We start from the raw sequence: 20,177 nt of genomic DNA, 5'->3' as shown, positions 1-20,177 counted from the left end.
AAACAAATAGCAGCTTTCACAATTCACCACGTAAACGGGCATCGTAAAACAAAGCCTTATGTTTTAGAATTTTGGCTCTTAACACAAAGCTCAGTAGTCACACACTGCACCAGGTTTTAGGAATCATTGGTTAATGTTACAAAAAGAAAAGATCATGTGCCACTTGCATCAGATATTATAACTTCTGAAATATATATCCATGTACCAGCACTTGGCTCAATGAGATACAGATTTTTTTTTGAACCGGGCATAACCCCTTTCCATTACTCGCATAACGGAAATACAATAGTCTGACCAATGAGATACAGATCTGACGATGATTTATATGTCAGTTATTATCTTGCCAACTTCCTTTTTACACTTGAGGCTAAAACCTGATGTGGCAAGATCGTGCAAGGAGAAACACTGTGAATAATGTAGGGTGTCTATGTTCATGTTCATCTATGGGGTAATTTGGGTTATCTTTGAAATCGCCATCTCAGCGTCTTCATTAATGACCTAATGTGTACCTGTGGGCTTCTTAATTGTGCGTGCACTCCCTTTCATTATTCCTGACCAGTGGAGGGCGTGCACATATGGTGCACTGTTCTCCAATGACAGGAATCTGCAATTATTATTATACAAAGGTGCAACTCATCCTATACACGCATAACAACTGTCCTGTGAACAGAGCATTTCAACAGAGCTCATCCTAAGGTTGCGTGTTTGAAGGAGTTTGATTAGACAGCTCAAGGTATATGCTCAATGTCTTATATTTCTTTACAGAGGGAGTACGTTGCTAAGTACAAACACTTTTACATGATAATTCTTCGTACCACCTTAGGGGCTCTGGAGTTAACGCCGACTCTGCAAAATATGAGGAATTTCTCTTTTGACTTGATCTGGTAGTATGGACAGTACATTTCCCCTAGAAACTGTAGGCTGAACTTTAATGTTCCCTCGGTGTTCATCAGTGGGTGACCCATCCATTCCAGTTGGTGTTCCTATACAAACACTACTGTTTTTCTATGATTGCTCAAACATAAATGCCCGCCAAGGAGTGCTTCCCCGTCCTGTAACTTGTCCTATTAGGACATTACATTATGTGCATGCCCATGATTATAGTGCTCATGATCTGTAATCTATAAGATGTTCTGGATATCTCGCATACAGACTGAAATGAGTGAACAAACCCACTAACGTGTCTATATACATCTGATTCAGAAAAAGTTAGAACAATTTGTGAACCAAGGGAGTATCATTTATTTATTTTTGCATTGGTGAGAACTATCCTGTTCTCTTGATCCCTCCTGACATTGTCACTTCTATTTTGAACTGGCTTATTGTATATCATTTCAATTGTTTATATGCTCACTGAATTTCCTGGTAAACATTTCTCTTACAATTCCATTCCACCCCAGCATTAACAGTCTATGGATGTATTAATTTTAAAAGCAAAGCTGATAGAAGCACTTCCTATTTTAGATGGACATATAACTAGCTCATTTAAATCCAAATCATATAACTAGCTCTCTATCATGTTGGTTTCGTATGAACGTTGTGTGGCAACATTTTGGAATGGTCATATGTAGATGGTCAATCTTGAGTTGTTTAATGCCACATTGACAAACTAGTTAAGCAACGCGCTAACACATTCACTAAGTATCTGAGGTCTAATATCACTGCCAAGTATTTTTTGAACAATAATACACAGGTCTAGATGCCTCGTCATCGACATTTTAAATTTTTTCCTAGAAATACCCTCGAAACGTCTGGATTGACCCGTGGACGGAAACGTGATGGAACAACAATCTCTTACTCTCCAAGCAAAGTTGCCAAATCAAAATTTAGAGACACAGATGGTGTTGCAAAGTTAACTCATGGATAGTGAGATCACAGTGTTGTTACACTTGTGCGCATTTATGCTCATATAGCAAGGTTTCTTCTGAGCGCATGCAGCAAGTTGTTCCTCCCCTTGTGAGCGCTTTCAGAGAGAGAGAAAAAAGGAGGATGTTTCATGCTAAGTACCAGCGAGAAAATTCCCCAGCTAAAGAGAGATGGATCGGGTATCCTGCTCATGTATTTTCCATGTGAGAAGACTGAGCAGAACATTCTCTGCTCCGCCGAGCAAAATTCGTGGCGAAAAGTTAGCTGCTCAAGTCAGAACACACTCCAGAACTCCACTTCTTGCGTATGTTCAGAGATTACAGGTTGCTAAACGACATATAATACCTTTTTTTCAGCCGCAGAAGTAGAAATGGGCTTCACGGTTGGTCAGACAGTGGGGGGTGGCCAGGGTGGTCCATGGACCACCCTAGAATTTCCCCATAGCTTGTACTCCCTCCGACCATCCTAGAATTTCCCCATAGCTTGTACTCCCTCCGGTCCTTTTTACTCTGCACATTGGATTTGCCGAAAGTCAAACTTTGCTAAGTTTGACCAAATTTATATTAGAAATTATTAGCACCTATAATATCTAATAAATATAATATGAAAATATATTCCAAGATGAATCTAATGATATTGGTGTTGTTATGTGAATGTCTATAATTTTTTATATAAACTTGGTCAAAGTTGGATGAGATTGACTTCGGACAAACCTAATATGCAGAGTAAAAAAGACCAGAGGAAGTATATAATGCAGTAAAAAAATATTTCTTTAAAAATAAATAATCTTATGTAAATATTTCTATCAATGGACCACACTGGCATATTGCGCTGGCTACGCCACTGTGGTCAGGGACTGTCAGTCGTTGCTTCGGCCTCTCAATTTTATGGAGGTTCAGAAAGTTGCTGGTAAATATGCTCTTGCACAAAATCACTTTCATGTTTTCTTTTGCATAAATGCGGCACGAAACGAACTGACTGCTAGTTCAGTGTTGATAAGACAAGTATAGGGTGTTGAGAGTTGAGACACAGACACGGTACTTCGACTGCTGAGGAAATTGCCTGATTTTTTTTTAAAAAAATTGCATAGGCAGGCAATTCTGTCGATCTCGCCAAGTATTATTGCATGAAAATGCACGCAAGTATTATCTTGCCCAGCGTCCACCTCATCGACACTGGAATCTCAAGCCCTGAAGACAAAAGATGGCAACGAAAGCAGAGACTGTAGCCCAGCCCAGCGGATGGGATCTCATGTCTAGACGCCTGGCTGGCAGCACAGGAGCGCAACGACAAGGAGACCTTTTGGTAAGAGCAAGGACCAAAGTCACCAAACAAACAAAGGGGCGAGCAGTCGTACTCACTCGTACGTGCCCCAAGTCTGAACCGATAACGGATGGAGCAATAAATTCCATCCGCGCTGGGGGCCCTTGATCAGCCCTGTTCCCACTTCCACGGCGGCCTCCCCCACAGCAAAGCAGCAAAAGCGTCCCAGCTCAAAAAAAAAAGCAGCAAAAGCGACGCCAACGACGACGATCGCCATTTAACTCGGCGGCCCCTTCCGCGGCAGCAGGCGAAAGCGTGGCAGCCCAGTGAAAAGGCCAGCCCAGGTTCGTCTCGGCGCAACCAACACCCACCCACCCGCCGCCAGCCAACGCATTTAACGCCTCCCAACCGCGACCACAGCCCAGACCGAGCTGTGCCCCCCGTCCCACGCAACGCCGTCCCGAACAAACACCCCCTTTCCGTCGCGTCACGCACGCACACACACCGCCCCTCCACCGCCGCCGCGACGGCCATGGCGCCGTCGGCCGCGCTCGCCGGCCGGCGCCTACCCCCCCCCCCCTCGTCCCGTCTGATCGATCGTGCTGTCAATGGCTCTGAATTCAGGTACGCGGACGTGGGCAGACATATTACGTAGTGGGGCGAGCCCGTGGCCGGCTGGATCATCACATGGCCGGCCACGGCGTACTGACTTCCAGCCGTATCGTCATCAGCAGATTGCCTCCCCGCCATAAATGCGGCGCCAGCCCCGTCCGTGTTCCTTTGCTTTGCGTGCTCCGGCAGGCAGGCAGGCAGGCAGGCGGTAGAACTGAAGCAGGGGCGCGGCTTCGATTGACTGATTGATTGGCTCTCCCAAAACCCCGAAGCCTCCCTTCTCCCATTCGACGGAAGCGTCCGTCCGGGCAAACTTGTCGGCGCTGCAACTCAGCTGCATTCACTGCTAATCACATACTCCTCCTTCAACAACAGAGCAGCAGTACGTGCAAAGGAGCCAGCCTTTTTTTTTTTCGAAACGGAGGCAAAAGATTTGCCTCATCCATTAAATAAGAGGAGAATAGAGTTTAGAGTTTTTACAAGCGCCCTTGCAACACGGCATGGCAATTACTCTCGTACAACAAAACACCTAGTTTCTTAGCACCTGCCGTAACCCATAATTTTGCCTCAAGCACGATATTTTGGAGCAGAATAGGCGGCGGCGCGCTCTTGTTACAAAACACCCGCGCGTTTCTCTCGTTCCAAATAGTCCAAGAGACGAGCATGGTGAGGGAGGCCATCGCTCGTCTATTGGGGTTTCGTATGTCGGTCCTTTTATCTCACCATTGCATGAGGAAATCCTCAAGGTGCCAATTGGAGGTGTCCATGTGCACAAGACCAAACTTGTCAATGACCGATCGCCAGAGCCTAATGGAGAAGCGGCACTTGACGAAGAGGTGGATGCCCGATTCTTGCTCACATTTGCAAAGAGGGCAAAGCCCACAGTTATCCCAACCACGCCGCACCAACCGGTCGGCGGTCCAGTTCCGGTCTTGCAAGGTCAACCAGGCGAAGAATTTAACCTTAGGGGGGACCCAAGCTCTCCAAACATGTGGTGAATGGGCGAGTGCGTCGGGCCAAGGAATTGCGCCTTATAAGCTGTGGACGCCGAGTACTGCCCATCATCAGCATGTTTCCAAACAATGTCGTCCTCAACGTGATCGTCAAGATGGAAGTCATGCACAAGTGCCCAAAGCGAGAAAAGTTTCCGGATGTGTGCGGCGGAGACAATAGTGGCATGCTTGATGTGGGTCATCCAAGCGGTCCCTCGCAGGGCCTGGCGAAGCGTCGATCTCTTCCTTTTTGAGGCTTGAAAAATAAGAGGGGCAATATCCTTGGGCTTGCGGCCAAGCAACCACGGGGAGTCCCAGAACGGTGTTTTTGCACCATTGCCAACGATGATTGTGGTGGAGGCATAGAAGAAATCCATATCTTCGTCGGTGCACGGGTTGCCCAAGCCAACCCAAAGCTTGGTAGGCTCCTTCCATTCGTACCATGGCCACCTTAGTCGCAAGGCCCGAGCAAACTTGTCGGTGTTGAGGATGCCCAGACCTCCATAGATCGTAGGCCTGCAGACCATGTCCCAATTGACCTTACATTTTGCGTCGGTCGTCTTGTCCGGCCCTGACCAGAGGAAGGCCCTCTCAATCTTGTTGATATTATGAAGTGTGCCCTGTGGCACGATGAGAGATGTGATGGAGAAGACCGCTTGAGAGGTGATGACCGATCTGACAAGGGTAGTGCGCCCAATAGTTGTGATGCTTTGTCCCTCCCAAGTTACTAATTTTCCGGCCGCCTTGTCTTCAAGATACTGGAAGTCGGCCTTCCGAAGTTGTCGTACTGAGAGCGGGAGGCCCAAATATTTGATTGGGAAAGCGGCGCGGGTCGCCGGAATGCTACTCAGAATATGCTCCAGAGGAAGGTGGCTGCATCGAATGGGCACAACCGAGCTCTTGCGGAAGTTGGTGCAGAGTCCCGTCACTTATCAATGTCCTGCTTGATTGGGGCCATGAAGATGGCCGCGTCGTCCGCATAGAGGGAGGTTCTCATCATGACGCCGCGGCCGCGGATCCTATGGATGATGCCCTTGTGAGTTGCGATGTCGAGGATATGTTGAAGGGGGTCAATTGCAAGGACGAACAGTAGAGGTGAAATTGGGTCCCCTTGACGAAACCCGCAGCCGTGCTTGATCGGGGGGCCCGGAAGCCCATTGAGGAGAACGCACGAAGAGGAAGATGAGAGTAGAGCGGCGATCCAATTCCGGAATTTGCAAGGGAACCCCTTGCATTGTAATAAGTTGAGGATGTATTCCCATTTGACCGAGTCGAAAACTTTTCTAATGTCAAGCTTGAAGAGGAGGGCTGAAGTCTTGCGCTTGTGCAACCGTCTTGCAAAATTGCGCACATACATGAAGTTGTCATGGATACTCCTCTTCTTTATGAAAGCACTTTGGGCATTGGAGACGAGAACGTCCATGTGAGGGGCAAGCCGCAGGGAAAGAATCTTGGCAATAATCTTGGCCATGGCATGGACAAGACTAATAGGCCTATAGTCAGAGACTCCCTCCGCCCCCTCCTTCTTGGGCAAAAGCACCACATTGGCCGAGTTGAGCCATTGCAAGTGGGATGTGTGGAGCGAGTCAAAGCTCTGGATGACCCGCATGAGATCATGCTTAATAATTTCCCAACAACGTTTGAAGAAGATGCCCGTGAAGCCATCCGGCCCGGGAGCCTTGTCCCCCGGCATTGCTTTTATGGCCGCCAAAACCTCATCCTCAGTGATGGGATCACCGAGATCATCCAAGTCATGCGACTGGATATTAAGCTCATCCCAATTAAGGTCAACGCAGCTCGTGCTTGCTCTGCCCATGACCTCGGCAAAGTGGTTATGGATGATGTCCTCTTTTTGCTTATGGTCGGTGACCCAGCCTTGTGCGTTTTTTATCCTATGGATGTGATTTTTCCTTCTCCTAGCGTTGATGCGGCGGTGGAAAATTTTTGTGTTAGCATCCCCATCCTTCAGGTTCGCAATCCTAGCGCATTGGCTCTTTCTTGCCCTCTCTAGAACCGCAAGACTGATCACGCGCCTCTTAAGCCTAGAGCGTAGGTCAAGCTCCTCCGGGGATAGCAGTCGCTCCTCTTGCGCAATGTCCAGGCGGAGGATGATGATGTTGGCTGCATGGAGCTGCACCTTGGCCTTGGAGAAGATACGCTTGCTCCACTGAGCAAGGCGGAGCGCCGTTTTTTTGAGCTTATGGTGGAGGACCTGGTACGGTTCAAAATGACTCACCCTCTCCGCCCAAGCATCAAGAACGACCTCGTGAAATCCGGGCAAAGATACCCAGAAATTCTCAAATCTGAATGTACGCGGGCGCCTAGGGCCCTTGTCATCAGCGAGCAACAGAGGGCAATGGTCAGAGAGGGAAGACGACAGGGCATGTAACAAGTGATTGTTGTGAGTGGTGTCCCACTCGGCATTGCAGAAGAAGGAATCAAGCTTGCACAATGTGGGATTGGCACGTTCGTTGCTCCAAGTGAAGCGTCTGTTCTGGAGGTGGATTTCCTTGAGTTCACAGGAATGAAGCGTCGACCGGAAGCGGTTAATTCTGCTCGTGTTGACGTTCCTCTTGTTCTTATCCCTGGCTCGGTAAATTTGGTTAAAGTCCCCGGCAACCAACCAAGCCACATCCGTAGGTGGTTTGTGGTTGAGCAACTCCGCAAAAAAAAGCATCTTTGCACGAGGAATCAGTGGGGCCATAGACCGAAGTGAGCTTGAAGCAGGAGCCAGAAGCACGTATACAGAACGTGGCAGAAATACAGTATGCAGAGGTGACAAAGTCGGAAGCATCAAGTAGATTCTCATCCCATAGCAATAGGATACCGCCCCTAGTTCCGTTCGCCGGACGCTGGGCAAAGCCACCCAGTCTGTTTCCCCCAAGTGACGCAACGATGAACTTGTCGACAACACTCAACTTAGTCTCCTGAAGACAGACAAGCTGGCAGGAGGAGTCGGCAAGCGTTGCTTTAACAGTAGCTCTTCGGTCTGGGCAATTAAGCCCCCGCACATTCCAGCTAATTGTGTTTATCGGTTGTACTGTCATTGGAAAGTAAGGTGGCCCTGAGGTTTGGATGAAGCCCATGATAGGGGCACACACATGCATGAACAAGATGGAAGCATGGACTAGCACAAGGCCAAATGGACGAAACCACGTACATAGTTGCACTAACATGAGCTATTGCCCTTGAACTGGTACAAACCACGTACAGAGTTGTAGTTCTTCCACAAACAGAGCTATTGCCCTTGAACTGGAACAGACCCTTACAAAACAACAGATGTTGCACTAACATGAGGAACAACGCACCCAGCAGCAGCTACTACAAGATCTAAACCTCAGGCGTTCACATCCAGCGAGCCCGCGGCAACATCTGCTCCCACAGTGTCGAGTACCCCTGCTCCACCATGCTCGATCAGAGCATCTTCCACTGCTGTAACAGCCCCATTGTCTAGCTCAAAGAACTCTCTCATGGCCACAATTACATCAGGAGGAAGCTGCTCTTTGAACTTTACAGCGAAGGCATCCAGGGTGGCAGTGGTGACGTCCTGCCCGTTCTTGATGATGCCCAGGCTGCGGCCAATAAACTGCTCAGCCGCCTGTGCCGCCGACGTCGTTGCTGCGAGGACAACAGGGCGCCTGATCCTCTGCAGGGAGAGGCCACCCACCTTGGAGATCTTCACGCCAGCGAGAGTTTTCCGGCGGGCTGTCGGCTTCCTGGGTGGTGTTGAAGCAGGGGAAGGAGGGAGATCCGGAGCACACATCAACAGCGTAGGCTGGCGAGCACAGAACAACGGCTCCGGGAGAGCCACCCCCAGGCTTGGCACAAGCAGTTCAGCAAGCCCCGCCGGCAACACATCATCATCTGCACGTTTACGAGCCCATGGAGAGGTCGGGGTTCGCTGCAGGGGGCCACTGCTGAGGAGGGGTGGTGTAGGAGATGCCTCAAAGCCGGGAGGGCGTACTGGCGAAACGTGGAGGAGGGGGCTCAACATGGAGACCGACGAGCAAAGCTCAATGAGTGCTGGACTCCTCTCTTGAATGGCCTCTGTAGCAGCCCTAGCCTCGTCACGCTTGGAGGGGGTGGTGAGCGGAGCACGGACGTGGGGGAGAGGGGCAGCGAAGCCGGAGGAGTGCGGGCATCCCTTGAGTCTCGCCTGGCACTGCCAGGGCGCGCGTGCCTAGACGGGCTGCGACCACGAGCCTCCACAGGAGCAGCCAGAGCCATGGCCGGAGGGGCTCGACCCATCTCTAGGGCGCTAGCCTCGGGGTCGCAGTCGGCGCCGGAGCCCAAGAGGATAGGGGTGCCGGCCGGCAGGGGCGCCGGCGATGCAGCACGCCTACGGCCGTCGCGGTTGCCGCGGTGGTCAACCCTGCTTCCCCTGTCTTGGCCATGCCGCTGATCATCGCGAGGCGCACGGGAATGGCTCCTGTGGGGACGTGCACCGCTGTCTTGACCTCCCCTGGACGCGTCGCGCCCGTCGCGGCGACAACCGCGGTCACCATCTTCACCTCGGTCGCGCCGATCCTGACGCACGGGACGGGAGACGCGCTCACGCCTGTCGCGAGCTTTGGCCTCGCCATCCACGATGTTGTAGCGCCATGTGAATGGCTTGGAGACCAGCCTGCCCGAGGAGGGATCCTCATGGATGTCGAGGTGTACGAGGACCCGATGCTCGAGTCCTTTCCTACCGTAGATCGGAGCACCCCCGTTGCGAGCGGGAAGGGTGACCCAGCTCACTCGCGGGACCTTGCTAAGGCAGGGCGTCCATGCCCAGAGGCCCGGGACCTGGGTGTCCGTCTTCAACTTGGACGCGGGTTCGATGTAGTCGAGGGAGCACCCGGAGCCGACAGCGTTGGCGACGGCGAGCTCATCCCAGGCATAGAGGGGGAGGCCCTCGAGGCATAGGCGAACGTGTTGGCCGAGGTCGACGTGCTCCGCGTGCGCCTCAAGCCGCCACGCCCGCAGCTGTAGCTTGGTGTCCCCGAACGGCAGCACACGACGGGAGGCGGCCAGCTCGGCGTGATGCTTGTGGATGAACCACACGAGATACTTCTCAGGGTGGTGGAGGACGACGACCACATCAGGTTGCAGCGCCCCGAGCCTGTCAGCGAGGAATGCGGCCATCTCATTGGTGGAGACTTGGCGGTCCCGGTCGAACCAGGCGACGACGGCGTTGGACTCCAGGAGGGCCATCTCTAGCTGCATGGCGGGGGTGTCGTGGATGGTGGCGGACACCTCCGGGCGGACGGAGTGGTCGCCAGCCCAGGCCGAGGTCGCAACAGCGGAGGCCATCGCAGCCGGCGGGGACGGGGACTGGTCGGCCTTCTACAGGATCCGAGGCGGCGGAGGGGGTGGCGTTGTGCACTGCCTAGGCGCGCCGGGACGCAGATGAGGGCGCGGGGCGTGGAAGCAGTCGCGCGCCCAATGGCCCGAGCGAAAGCAGCGCCTGCAGGTGACGGGGTTTCGGCAGTCGACGGCCCGGTGTCGGTGGCCAAGGCAGTGGAAGCAGAGCCCCTTTATCCACGCAGGGGGAGGAGCGCGCGCAGTGAATGCCACAGCTGGCTTGGCCGGCGAGCGTGGCCGCCGTGATTTGACCTCAACCCATGGCGCGGTCTTCTCAACCTCGAGCCCCGCGGCCGCCGCGCCGCGCGGCCTTGATTGCTCAGCGGCATCCTGCACTGGCGCAGGCTGAAAGCAAGCGAGCCATCCCGCGGCAGAGCCTCCATTAAGATCCCTGGCGTCCGACGAGATGGCGGTACAGGCAGCCCCAGCCGCATTGAAGCCGGTAGGTGGGGAAGCAGCGTTGGCGAGCAGGCCGGGAGGGGTTTCCAGCACCACCTGCACCTCATCAGCTGGGAGACGCGGTCGACCCGGGGGAGGAGGCGGAGGCGTGTCGAAGTTCAGATCTGGATCGGGCACACCAGGAGCACCGGGGACGAGGCCTGCGAAGCAGGGAACTCCCAGAGGAGCTGCTGGGACGGGCGGTGGAGGCCGGCTAGGAGGGCAGCGGGAAGGGAGTGAGGTGTGGCCGACGACGCCGGAGCGAGCGTCGCCGGTATGGGCCGGTGGAGCGGTGGTGGGTTGGGAGCGGGCATGGTGGAGTACCTATATTGCACACTCGTAACGGAACGAGAGTGAAGTGTTCCCGGAGCCAGCCTTTGATGGCAGGCAGGAAGGAAAAGCATCTCTGTCAGAGAAAAGAAATTCCTCCGAAGAAGCAAGGGAGCTCATTGTGCAGATGGATTTCTGTCTTTTCGTAATGTCTTGTGTGGATCATGAGTTTTCTTCAAATTATACGACCATGAAATTCATGAGTAACTGGTGGTTGCACTTACAGAATACTTGCAGAGAAGTATACTACTCCCTCTGTGAACTAATATAGGATTGTTTAGATTACTGATCTAAACGATCCTATATTAGTTTACAGAGGGAGTAGCATTCAACAATATGCGTAAGAACTGAAAACCTCTAATGACACGACACCAAACAATACACACTGGCAGTTACATCATCATCTACTAACCTACAAGCAATACCGAGAAAGAAGTGCATGCATGTATGCGGGAAGAAGTCATGCATGAAGAAGGTTTACACAACCGAAGGGAATTTGATTGACAAAGCCCCCAGTGCCAATGTAAGTATCCCTTTCACCGCAGTGGAAATCCGTGACACGAACAGTTTAACAACCACGCACGCCCACGTTAGCGTCCTCCAATTCAACATAAATATACGGGTAGCCGACTAATCTCCCTGTGAATGATGAATGATCCCCTCCTTGTGTGACGCATCCCACGAGTATCCATGTAATTCCATTTATGGCGACGAAAAATAGAAAAAGGAAAAGGAAGAAAGAGAGCAAAGGAGAGAAAGAGATTGGTTTAATTTGGTCGGGACCCCCACAGAGCTCCAGGTTTCGGGGGACACGTACGTGCAGGGTAATGGCACGGCCGCCGGCGGCGAGCTGAGCTCCTCACAGCTTGACGACGTCCGGGATGTGGACGGGGTAGCGCTGGATGCAGTCCTCCCAGGGCCCGTCGGTGGGCGTCTTGACGGTGCGGAGGCACTTCCAGACGGCGCTGTTGCACTTGAAGCCGCTGCCGAAGCCGATCTGCCACACGCGGTCGCCCTTGCGCATGCGGCCCTTGGCCTCGATGTAGGCGAGCTCGTACCAGAGCGAGCTGCTGGAGGTGTTGCCGAACCGGTGCAGCGTCATCCGCGACGCCTCCACGTGCCGCGGCGACAGCTCCAGGTTCTTCTGCAGCTCGTCGATGACGGCGCGGCCGCCGGCGTGGATGCAGAAGTGCTCGAACGCCAGCTTGAAGTCCGGGATGTAGGGCTTCCACTTGCTGTTGACCACCTTGCGCCCCACCAGGCGGAAGAAGAAGAGCAGCTGCTCCGACATGGGCAGCACCAGCGGGCCCATGGTGGTGATGTTGGACTTGAGCGCCTCGCCGGCGATGGCCATGAGCTCCTTGGACAGCGAGATGCCCGAGTGCCCCTCGTCGTCCTCCTCCTCGTACACGCACCGGTACGCGCGGTCGTCCGCGCCCTTGTGCGTGCGCACCACGTGCACCAGCCTGTACTTGGCGCGCCGCGCCTCCCGCCGCCGGTTCGACAGCAGGATCGCCGCCGCGCCCATCCGGAACAGGCAGTTGGGCAGCAGCATGTCCCGCCGGCTCCCGTGGTAGAAGTTGGGCGTGATGATCTCCGTCGAGATCACCAGCGCGTTCGAGTTGGGATGCACCTGTGAGATCACATGATCAGATCCATACCCATATCGCAAGCTAGCTGGTGATCGAATCAATGGGTTTATTAGTACTTACCTGGAGCATGTCGCGCGCGAGGTCGATGGAGATGAGGCCGGCGCTGCAGCCCATGCCGGAGAGGTTGAAGCTGCGGATGTTGCTGCGGAGCTTGTACTTGTTGATGATCATGGCGGAGAGGGAGGGCGTCGGGGAGAAGAGGCTGCAGTTGACGACGAGGATGTCGATGTCCTTGGGCTTGAGCCCCGTGCGGCGGACGAGGTCGTCGATGGCGTTGAAGATGACGAGCTGCGCCTCGGCGCGGGAGGCCTCCATGCTGGGGTTGGGCGGGATGTAGTGGTTGGCCGGCGGGAGGCAGGTCTCCTCCCCGAGCCCCGAGCGCTCGAGGATGCGGGTCTGGAAGCGGAGGCTCCTGTCGTTGTTGGAGATGAGCTTGATGTGCTCCATGAAGGTGGTGAAGGGCACCCGGAAGCTGGGCGAGGGCTTGTAGCAGCAGTAGTCGACGAGGAAGACGGGCCTGGGGCGCGACATGAAGTAGACGGTGGCGACGAAGACGACGAGGAAGGCGGAGCAGAGGATGTGCACGAGGTCGAGGTGGAGGGCGCGCCAGAGCGCGAGCAGCTCGCCGGGGCCGAGGCGCGCCAGCTCGATCGCCGTGGCCGCCATGACCGGCACCAGCAGCAGCGCCAGGAAGTGGTTCACCAGGTACTGGTACCCCAGCTTCACGTACTTGAGCCTCACCGACCCGGCGAAGCCGCTCCCCAGCGCGCTCGGCATGACCGGTCCGTCGATCGGTGCTACTTAGGGGCGAGTCTAGCCCGGCCCGCGCCCGCACGTCACGGCTCGCGCTCTGGCTCCGTCCCGCACGCCGCGCGCCACTGGCAGACCGGCCTGCCTGCCTGCTTCTGCGGCGCACCGCTGGGTTGGTGCTGCGCGCACGGACACGTCTCCGGGTGCTGGCTGGGTGTGGGGTTGGGGTTGGGGTTGGAGTGCGACGAGGTGAGGTGAGATGCCGGGGCTGCGGTTGCGGTTGCGGAGGAGGTGGTGGCGTGGCGGGGTTTAATAGAGTGGCGGGGCGGAGGGGAGGGCCGGGGCAGATGGGCAGTTTAAATGAGGAGACTGGCTACCGCCACCAACCGGAGCGTGAGCTCGCCTTGGCTGGCCACTCGGGGCGCCTGCTTCTTCGCGCTCACACACGGGCACGGGACCTTGCGCTGCCTGCGTGCGACTACAGTCTTCCTCGTCGTGCACCGGGATCGCTTTCTCCGGCATCCGCGCCGTTCCCATCGGCCTTCTGCTCAGCAGGGTGACGGTTAACGCCAATGCTCCTGAAATTTTACAGTTGTTGTTAGATGCACATTATTTGTCGTAGTACAAACTGTGCCTGTGATCATTATTAGTCGCACGGCGGAGCAGTACTTACATGGCCTGCTTGCCTGATACTATCCCTTTGAGCTGCAGACAGTTGAGCTCCAATCACTTGCTTCGGCATGATATACTGATTAAATAGGACGGGAAAGTGACCGAAAAAAGGGTACACCGGCGCACGGTCATGCTTGCATCTGAATAATCGCGCTGGTTAACCAACCTAAGGATATAAACCGGACGTATAATTTACAACTCATGCTGTCATGTTGCTGCTGCTGCCCTATCCTGTATCTGACGAACAAACCCAGAGACTCACAGGGGCGGTTAGTTCAACAGACGTACCAACGCCTGATCGAGGTGAGCCAAGCACACGTCGTCCGGCGGCAACAGTCACATCCAACTCCAAATTCTGAATGGGACGTCGAAACCCCTGCATTCCCCCTTTTTCACATCGTTCAGGATCAGAGGCAGTGCACCGTTCCTGGTAATTTTTTTCCCTCGACGACTACGGCCAGGCACACGTACAATAATTGGACTGACCAATCGTCTCCCTCCCTTGCACCCGCGACTTGTTGTTACCGAGTCGAGCTCTCCACACACACACAGCGACACCTGTCCATGGCCACATGTGCAAATTACTCCTCTGTTGGTCCCTTGTGCTTGCACAATTAAGGCACTCCTGCAGCAGGGTCGCTGCCCCGTCATAAAGCCCCTGCGAGACCCGCTCTGCAACGACTGAAACGGTACTACCTCCGTTTCAGTTTTCTCCCATTCGTCTGGAGAAAATCGGGTTTCGTTGGGTTTGGAGATCAGGAGACGCGACGCTGGCAGCCTGTTTTGGAGGAAAAAGGCGCCAGTTTTTGGTGGAGGCTGAATCGCTGTCTTCTGGTAATGGTAGCGGTAGGCACGGGCACCAGCATTGTGCACTCGGTACGGCCTCCGTTGAGCAACCAATTCAGTGGCCGTGGATGGAGTACTGGTGTACAGTAGGCCATCACATTACACCTGCGACCTTGGTTAATGATTCAGAGGACAAACTCTGACGGTACAGTGGCACAGCAGCAGCAGCTCCAGCTGGACTGGACTGCATTGGATTGGATTGGATTGGGTGCTATGCTGCCCGATCTTTGAACGGCCAGAGCTGCAATTGCCCGGCGTGGCAGTGCTGCCCTGATGCCATATTTTCTGGCGACCGGAAGCAGTGAATGTGGTTCAGACTTGAGACCCGAGATCGCGCCGTGGTGGGTGAGAGAGAGGAAGGAGATGTAACTGCAGGCGGGCACCCGACGATCCCAGAGAGGAGGGCAGTAAAGCCTCGACGCCAAATCTGTTTCGCACGTCCGCCACATATGCAGTGACCTAAGCGGATCCAATTTAAAGCCCCTCCCCTGCCACCGGCGCAGCAGGCAGCCGCGCAGACTGTGCAAGTGGTGAGTGAAAGTAAAGGGGCCATCTCCCAATCTCCCGGAGTCGAAAGGACCGTGGCGAAAACATTTTGTCTCCAGGGAAATTGCACCGTGGTCCTTTTCGCTTAGTACGTGCAGCGGCGTTAAACATCTGCGTGCGAGGATCGGGCCAATGAACATGTAGTGGTGAGCTTATCCCACATAATCTAAACATGTAGTGCCAGCTAGTTAAACAAATGACAGTTCATCCTAACTACTACTCCCTCCGTTTCAAAATCTAATGCGCATAGTTTCTAACACACATACCAATGAGTGTGCTGGCATTAAATTTTGGACAAGAAAGCCCCCACTCCATCTCTCTCACGCCTGGTCCAAGTAGTACTAGTACTACTAGTACCGATTAGTACTCCAGCCATGCGTTGCCGACGCTAGTCTCCGGTGCCGTCGTCGTCAGGCGGCGCCTCCTCCGGCGTCGACGTTTGTCAGGCGGCTCCTCTTTTTTCTTACTCCTCCCCATCTTCTTCCTCCTCCTCCCCCCTCCCCTTCATCCTTTAGCCAGCGTCACCGTGGTTAGCCGTACACGGCCGCGGCGGCCGCCAAGAAGCCGTACACGGGTGCGTTGCTCCAGCTACTGGTGGCGGACTCGCTGATGCCTGCTGCAGTGGACGTAGAGAAGCCCGCCATGGAGAGAGAGGCTGGGCGGGGACGAGTAACTCCAGACATGGTCATGCCGAAGTAGAAGCGGACGCATGGGTCAGGTTCTCCTTCTACCCGCGCACGCTTGCCCGGCGGAGACACCCCACCTCCCCCACAAGCACAACGGCGCCAGGAAGTTCCACTTGATGACCACGCTAGGCGCCCGCAGCCAGATCCTGCTACCGGCGTCCGCCGCCGCCGGCCCCTCTGTCGTCTTATTGACCGAGTCGTCCAGCTTGATTCTCGCCGTCGTCGGTCGGTTCACGCTGCCGCCAGACGCGGCGCGCAGCTGCACGTGTTGAACGGGCTGGTGGCGGTGACTGCACCCGACTGGTGGTGAATATGCTCTACGCCGCCGATACTCGCGTGCGCGTGCTCGCGCTGAAGCTCCATCGGCTAGTGAATCTACTCTGTGCCAGCGACCTTCACGTGCGTGCACGCGCTGGAGCTCCTCCTCCGTGTTGCGAGGCCATGGACACGGCGAGGCGGAGGCGATGCGTACGGGAGCAGGAGATATGCGAGGAAGAAGACAAGGGATATTTTCGTCAAGAACGGGGCAAAGTAGCAAACACGCACTACAATTTGGAATTTCCCCCAAAAAACTATGCGCACTACATTTCGGAACGGAGGGAGTATCAAATAACAGTTTACATTATTAAGAGCCATTGGCTAAATAGATGATAGTTCATCGGTGTTGCTGCTACCAGATCTTCCTCTGCTTCCGCTTCTGCTGCTGCTGCTGCTTCTTCTTCCATCTTCTTTAAATCTTGCACCGACCTCTGTTAAGCCGCATTGCCTCTGCCCACTCCAATCTTTTGTTTTTTCAAGCGTCATTGTCAAATGTCTCCACACCATGGCCGGAGCTAACAACATCGTCAGGCTCGACCTCTTCCTCCTCAAGCACGTGTTCATCAAAGCCCCACTGGAGGATCCAGTTGTGCAAAATGCAACAAGCAAGAACAAGCTTAACCTGAGTGGAGTATGGGTGGAATGGCTTCTGATCCAGGATCTTAAACCTATTCTTCAGAGTTCCAAATGCCCTCTCAACAGTTACTCGAAGACTGGAGTGTCTGAGATTAAACAGCTCCTGTGCAGTCCTAAGATAGTTCCTACCAGAGAACTCGTTGAGATGGTACCTGGTTTTCCCGAAGGATGGAAGAATACCCGACCGACATGCATAGCTGGCATGTCCAAGGTAGAACTTGCCGTCGGGGATGCTGATCCCATCAGGTCGACTCATACTGTCACTGAGAATGTTAGCATCATGCGCTGACCCTTTCCAGCCAGCCAGCACATATGTGAACTTTAGATCAAAGTCAACAACAACAAGCACATTCTGGCTTGTGTAGTGCTTCCTCCCCCTGTATGCTGCAGACTGTGACCTAGGAACTCTGGCAGTGACATGAGTACCATCTATTGCCCCAATGCAATCCTGAAAATGGCATCACAAGCTTGTGTTAGTGCTTCACTTGAACAATACAAGCATAACAAGCCATGAAAAGTGTATATTGTCAATGCTCACCTTGAAGTATGGATACCATCTTGGGCTTCCGTGTATCTTGGGTGGAGTCTGGCCAGATGGTCTCCTGATCATCTCTCCTCTAAGCTCCCCAATAGCAAAAAGCACCTGCTTGAAATACCTAGAGATGGTTGATACGTCTCCAACGTATCTATAATTTTTAATTGTTTCATGCTGTTATATTATCAATCTTGGATGTTTTATAATCATTTTATATCATTTTTTGGTACTAACCTATTGACATAGTGCCAAGTGCCAGTTGCTATTTTTTTCATGTTTTTTACATCGTAGAAAATCAATATCAAACGGAGTCCAAATGCCATGAAACTTTATGAAGAATTTTTATGGTCCAGAAGGAACACAACGGGCCCTGGCTGCGCCTAGTGGGTTGTGCCCACCTCAAGTGGCCCCCGGACCGCCTCTTTGCTCTATAAATACCCCAATATACTAGAAACCCTAGGGGAGTCGACGAAATATTGATCCAGCCGCCGCAGAGTCCAGAACCACCAGATCCAATCTAGACACCATCTCGGATGGGGTTCACCACCTCCATTGGTGCCTCTCCGATGATGCGTGAGTAGTTCTTTGTAGACCTCCGGGTCCGTAGTTAGTAGCTAGATGGATTCCTCTCTCTCTCTCTCTTGATTCTCAATACAATGGTCTCTTGAAGGTCCATATGATGTAACTCTTTTGTAGTGTGTTTGTTGGGATCGATGAACTTTGAGTTTATGATCAAATCTATCTTTTTATATCCATGAAAATATTTGAGTTTTTTTGATCTCTTTTATGCATGATCTCTTATAGCCTCGTATTTCTTCTCCGATATTTGAGTTTTTTTGGCCAACTTGATCTATTTATCTTGCAATGGGAAGAGGTGCTTTGTAGTGGGTTCGATCTTACAGTGCTTGATCCCAGTGACAGAAGGGGAACCGACACGTATGTATCATTGCTACTAAGGATAAAACGATGAGGTCTATCTCTACATATATAGATCTTGTCTACATCATGTCATCGTTCTTATTGCATTATTCCGTTTCTCCATGAACTTAATACACTAGATGCATGCTGGATAGCGGTCGATGTGTGGAGTAATAGTAGTAGATGCAGGCAGGAGTCGGTCTATTAATCTTGGACGTGATTCCTATGTAATGATCATTGCCTGGATATCATCATGAGTATTTGAAGTTCTATCAATTGCCGAACAGTAATTTGTTCATCCACTGTTTTCTATTTTTCTTGAGAGAAGCCACTAGTGAAACCTACGCCCCCCGGTCTCTTTCTCATATTATTTGCCTTTACGATCTACTTTTATTTGCTTTTATTTTTAGATCTATTAATCTAAAAACCCAAAAATACTCTGCTGCACTTTATTTTATTTGCGATCTATTTATTCAATCTATTACAACTTTCTCCTGCCACGCAACAATTGCTGGCACCGTTACCCGAAAGGGATTGACAACCCCTTTAACACGTCGGGTTGCGAGGATTTGTTATCTGTGTGCAGGGGCTGTTTACGTTGTGTTGCTTGGTTCTCCTACTAGTTCGATAACCTTGGTTTCATATTTGAGGGAAATACCTATCGCCGCTGTGCTGCATCATCCCTTCCTCTTTGGGGAAATACCAACGTAACTTCAAGCGACATCAATGGTCTCCATTGATCTCCTGAACGTGTTGTGAATGACCCTGAACCTCTGGTTATGGCCAATGACATGGAGGAACACGACCACTTGCTCTTCCACGCTGGGGTTCATGTTATCTTGTAGCAGCTCCCTACTCCTGAAGGTCTCGACAAGCCTGGAAAATGGTGTTCTTTTCATTCGAAGCATCCACAGAGACTCAACGTCATCGCAGTTGTAGATGTAGTTCAGATTTTGGATCCTCTCCTGTTCCCGGACATACAATGGACCATAGCGGATCAAAGGTCTCCCAGCACGACGAACAACTCTATGGTGCATGAACATGACCCATGCATGAATCACACTAATCAGTGCTGCTACATGAATTATCAGCCTCATCCGTGCGTCCATAACCTAGTCGATATCGACGGTTCGTTCAGTAGGAAATCGATCCTACACCTAGCCTAATGATACGTCTCCAACGTATCTATAATTTTTGATTGCTCCATGCTATTATATTATCTATTTTGGATGTTAATGGGCTTTATTGTACACTTTTATATCATTTTTGGGACTAACCTACTAACCGGAGGCCCAACCCAAATTGCTGTTTTTTTGCCTATTTTAGAGTTTCGCCGAAAAGGAATATCAAACGAAGTCCAAACGGGATGAAACCTTCGGGAACATGATTTTCTCAACAAACATTATCCAAGAGACTTGGAGTGGGCGTCAATAAACGATCGAGGAGGGCACGAGGCAGGGGGTGCGCCTACCCCCCGGGCATGCCCTCCACCCTCGTGGGCCCCTCGTTGCTCCACCGACGTACTTATTCCTCCTATATATATACACGTACCCCCCAAACATCCAAGAGAACCACTGTCGGTGTCAAAACCGGCGGATCTCGGGTAGGGGGTCCCGAACTGTGCGTCTAGGCCGGATGGTAACAGGAGGCAGGGGACACAATGTTTTACCCAGGTTCGGGCCCTCTTGATGGAGGTAAAACCCTACGTCCTGCTTGATTGATATTGATGATATGGGTAGTACAAGAGTAGATCTACCACGAGATCGGAGAG

The 20,177-nt window shown here is 52.7% G+C and overlaps 1 protein-coding gene and 1 pseudogene across 1 annotated transcript; both read right to left on the bottom strand.

Annotated features, from left to right (window-relative positions):
• Nucleotides 1–11,188: 11,188 nt before the first annotated feature.
• On the bottom strand, nt 11,189–13,552 carry LOC125552489 (3-ketoacyl-CoA synthase 6-like). The gene is made up of 2 exons (XM_048716064.1): nt 12,560–13,552; nt 11,189–12,480 (listed from the first exon to the last, which is right to left on the bottom strand). Exons 1-2 carry the CDS (start codon nt 13,274–13,276, stop codon nt 11,707–11,709), a joined length of 1,491 nt encoding a protein of 496 aa, XP_048572021.1. The 5' UTR covers nt 13,277–13,552; the 3' UTR covers nt 11,189–11,706.
• Nucleotides 13,553–16,729: 3,177 nt separating this feature from the next.
• LOC125554847 lies at nt 16,730–19,515 on the bottom strand (annotated as a pseudogene).
• Between the last annotated feature and the right edge of the window lie 662 nt (nt 19,516–20,177).

Source organism: Triticum urartu, chromosome 4 (genome assembly GCF_003073215.2).
Source record: "Triticum urartu cultivar G1812 chromosome 4, Tu2.1, whole genome shotgun sequence".
NCBI lineage: Eukaryota > Viridiplantae > Streptophyta > Magnoliopsida > Poales > Poaceae > Triticum > Triticum urartu.
Note: the sequence above shows the minus strand (reverse complement) of the source record. Positions and strands in the feature narration are given on the sequence as shown.

Excerpts from the sequence above, each read along its gene's own strand:
- LOC125552489 (XM_048716064.1), bottom strand. The coding sequence starts at position 13,276 with ATGCCGAGCGCGCTGGGGAGCGGCTTCGCCGGGTCGGTGAGGCTCAAG. Across the intron at positions 12,481-12,559 it reads TCGCGCGCGACATGCTCCAG|GTGCATCCCAACTCGAACGC; the intron begins GTAAGTACTAAT and ends GTGATCTCACAG.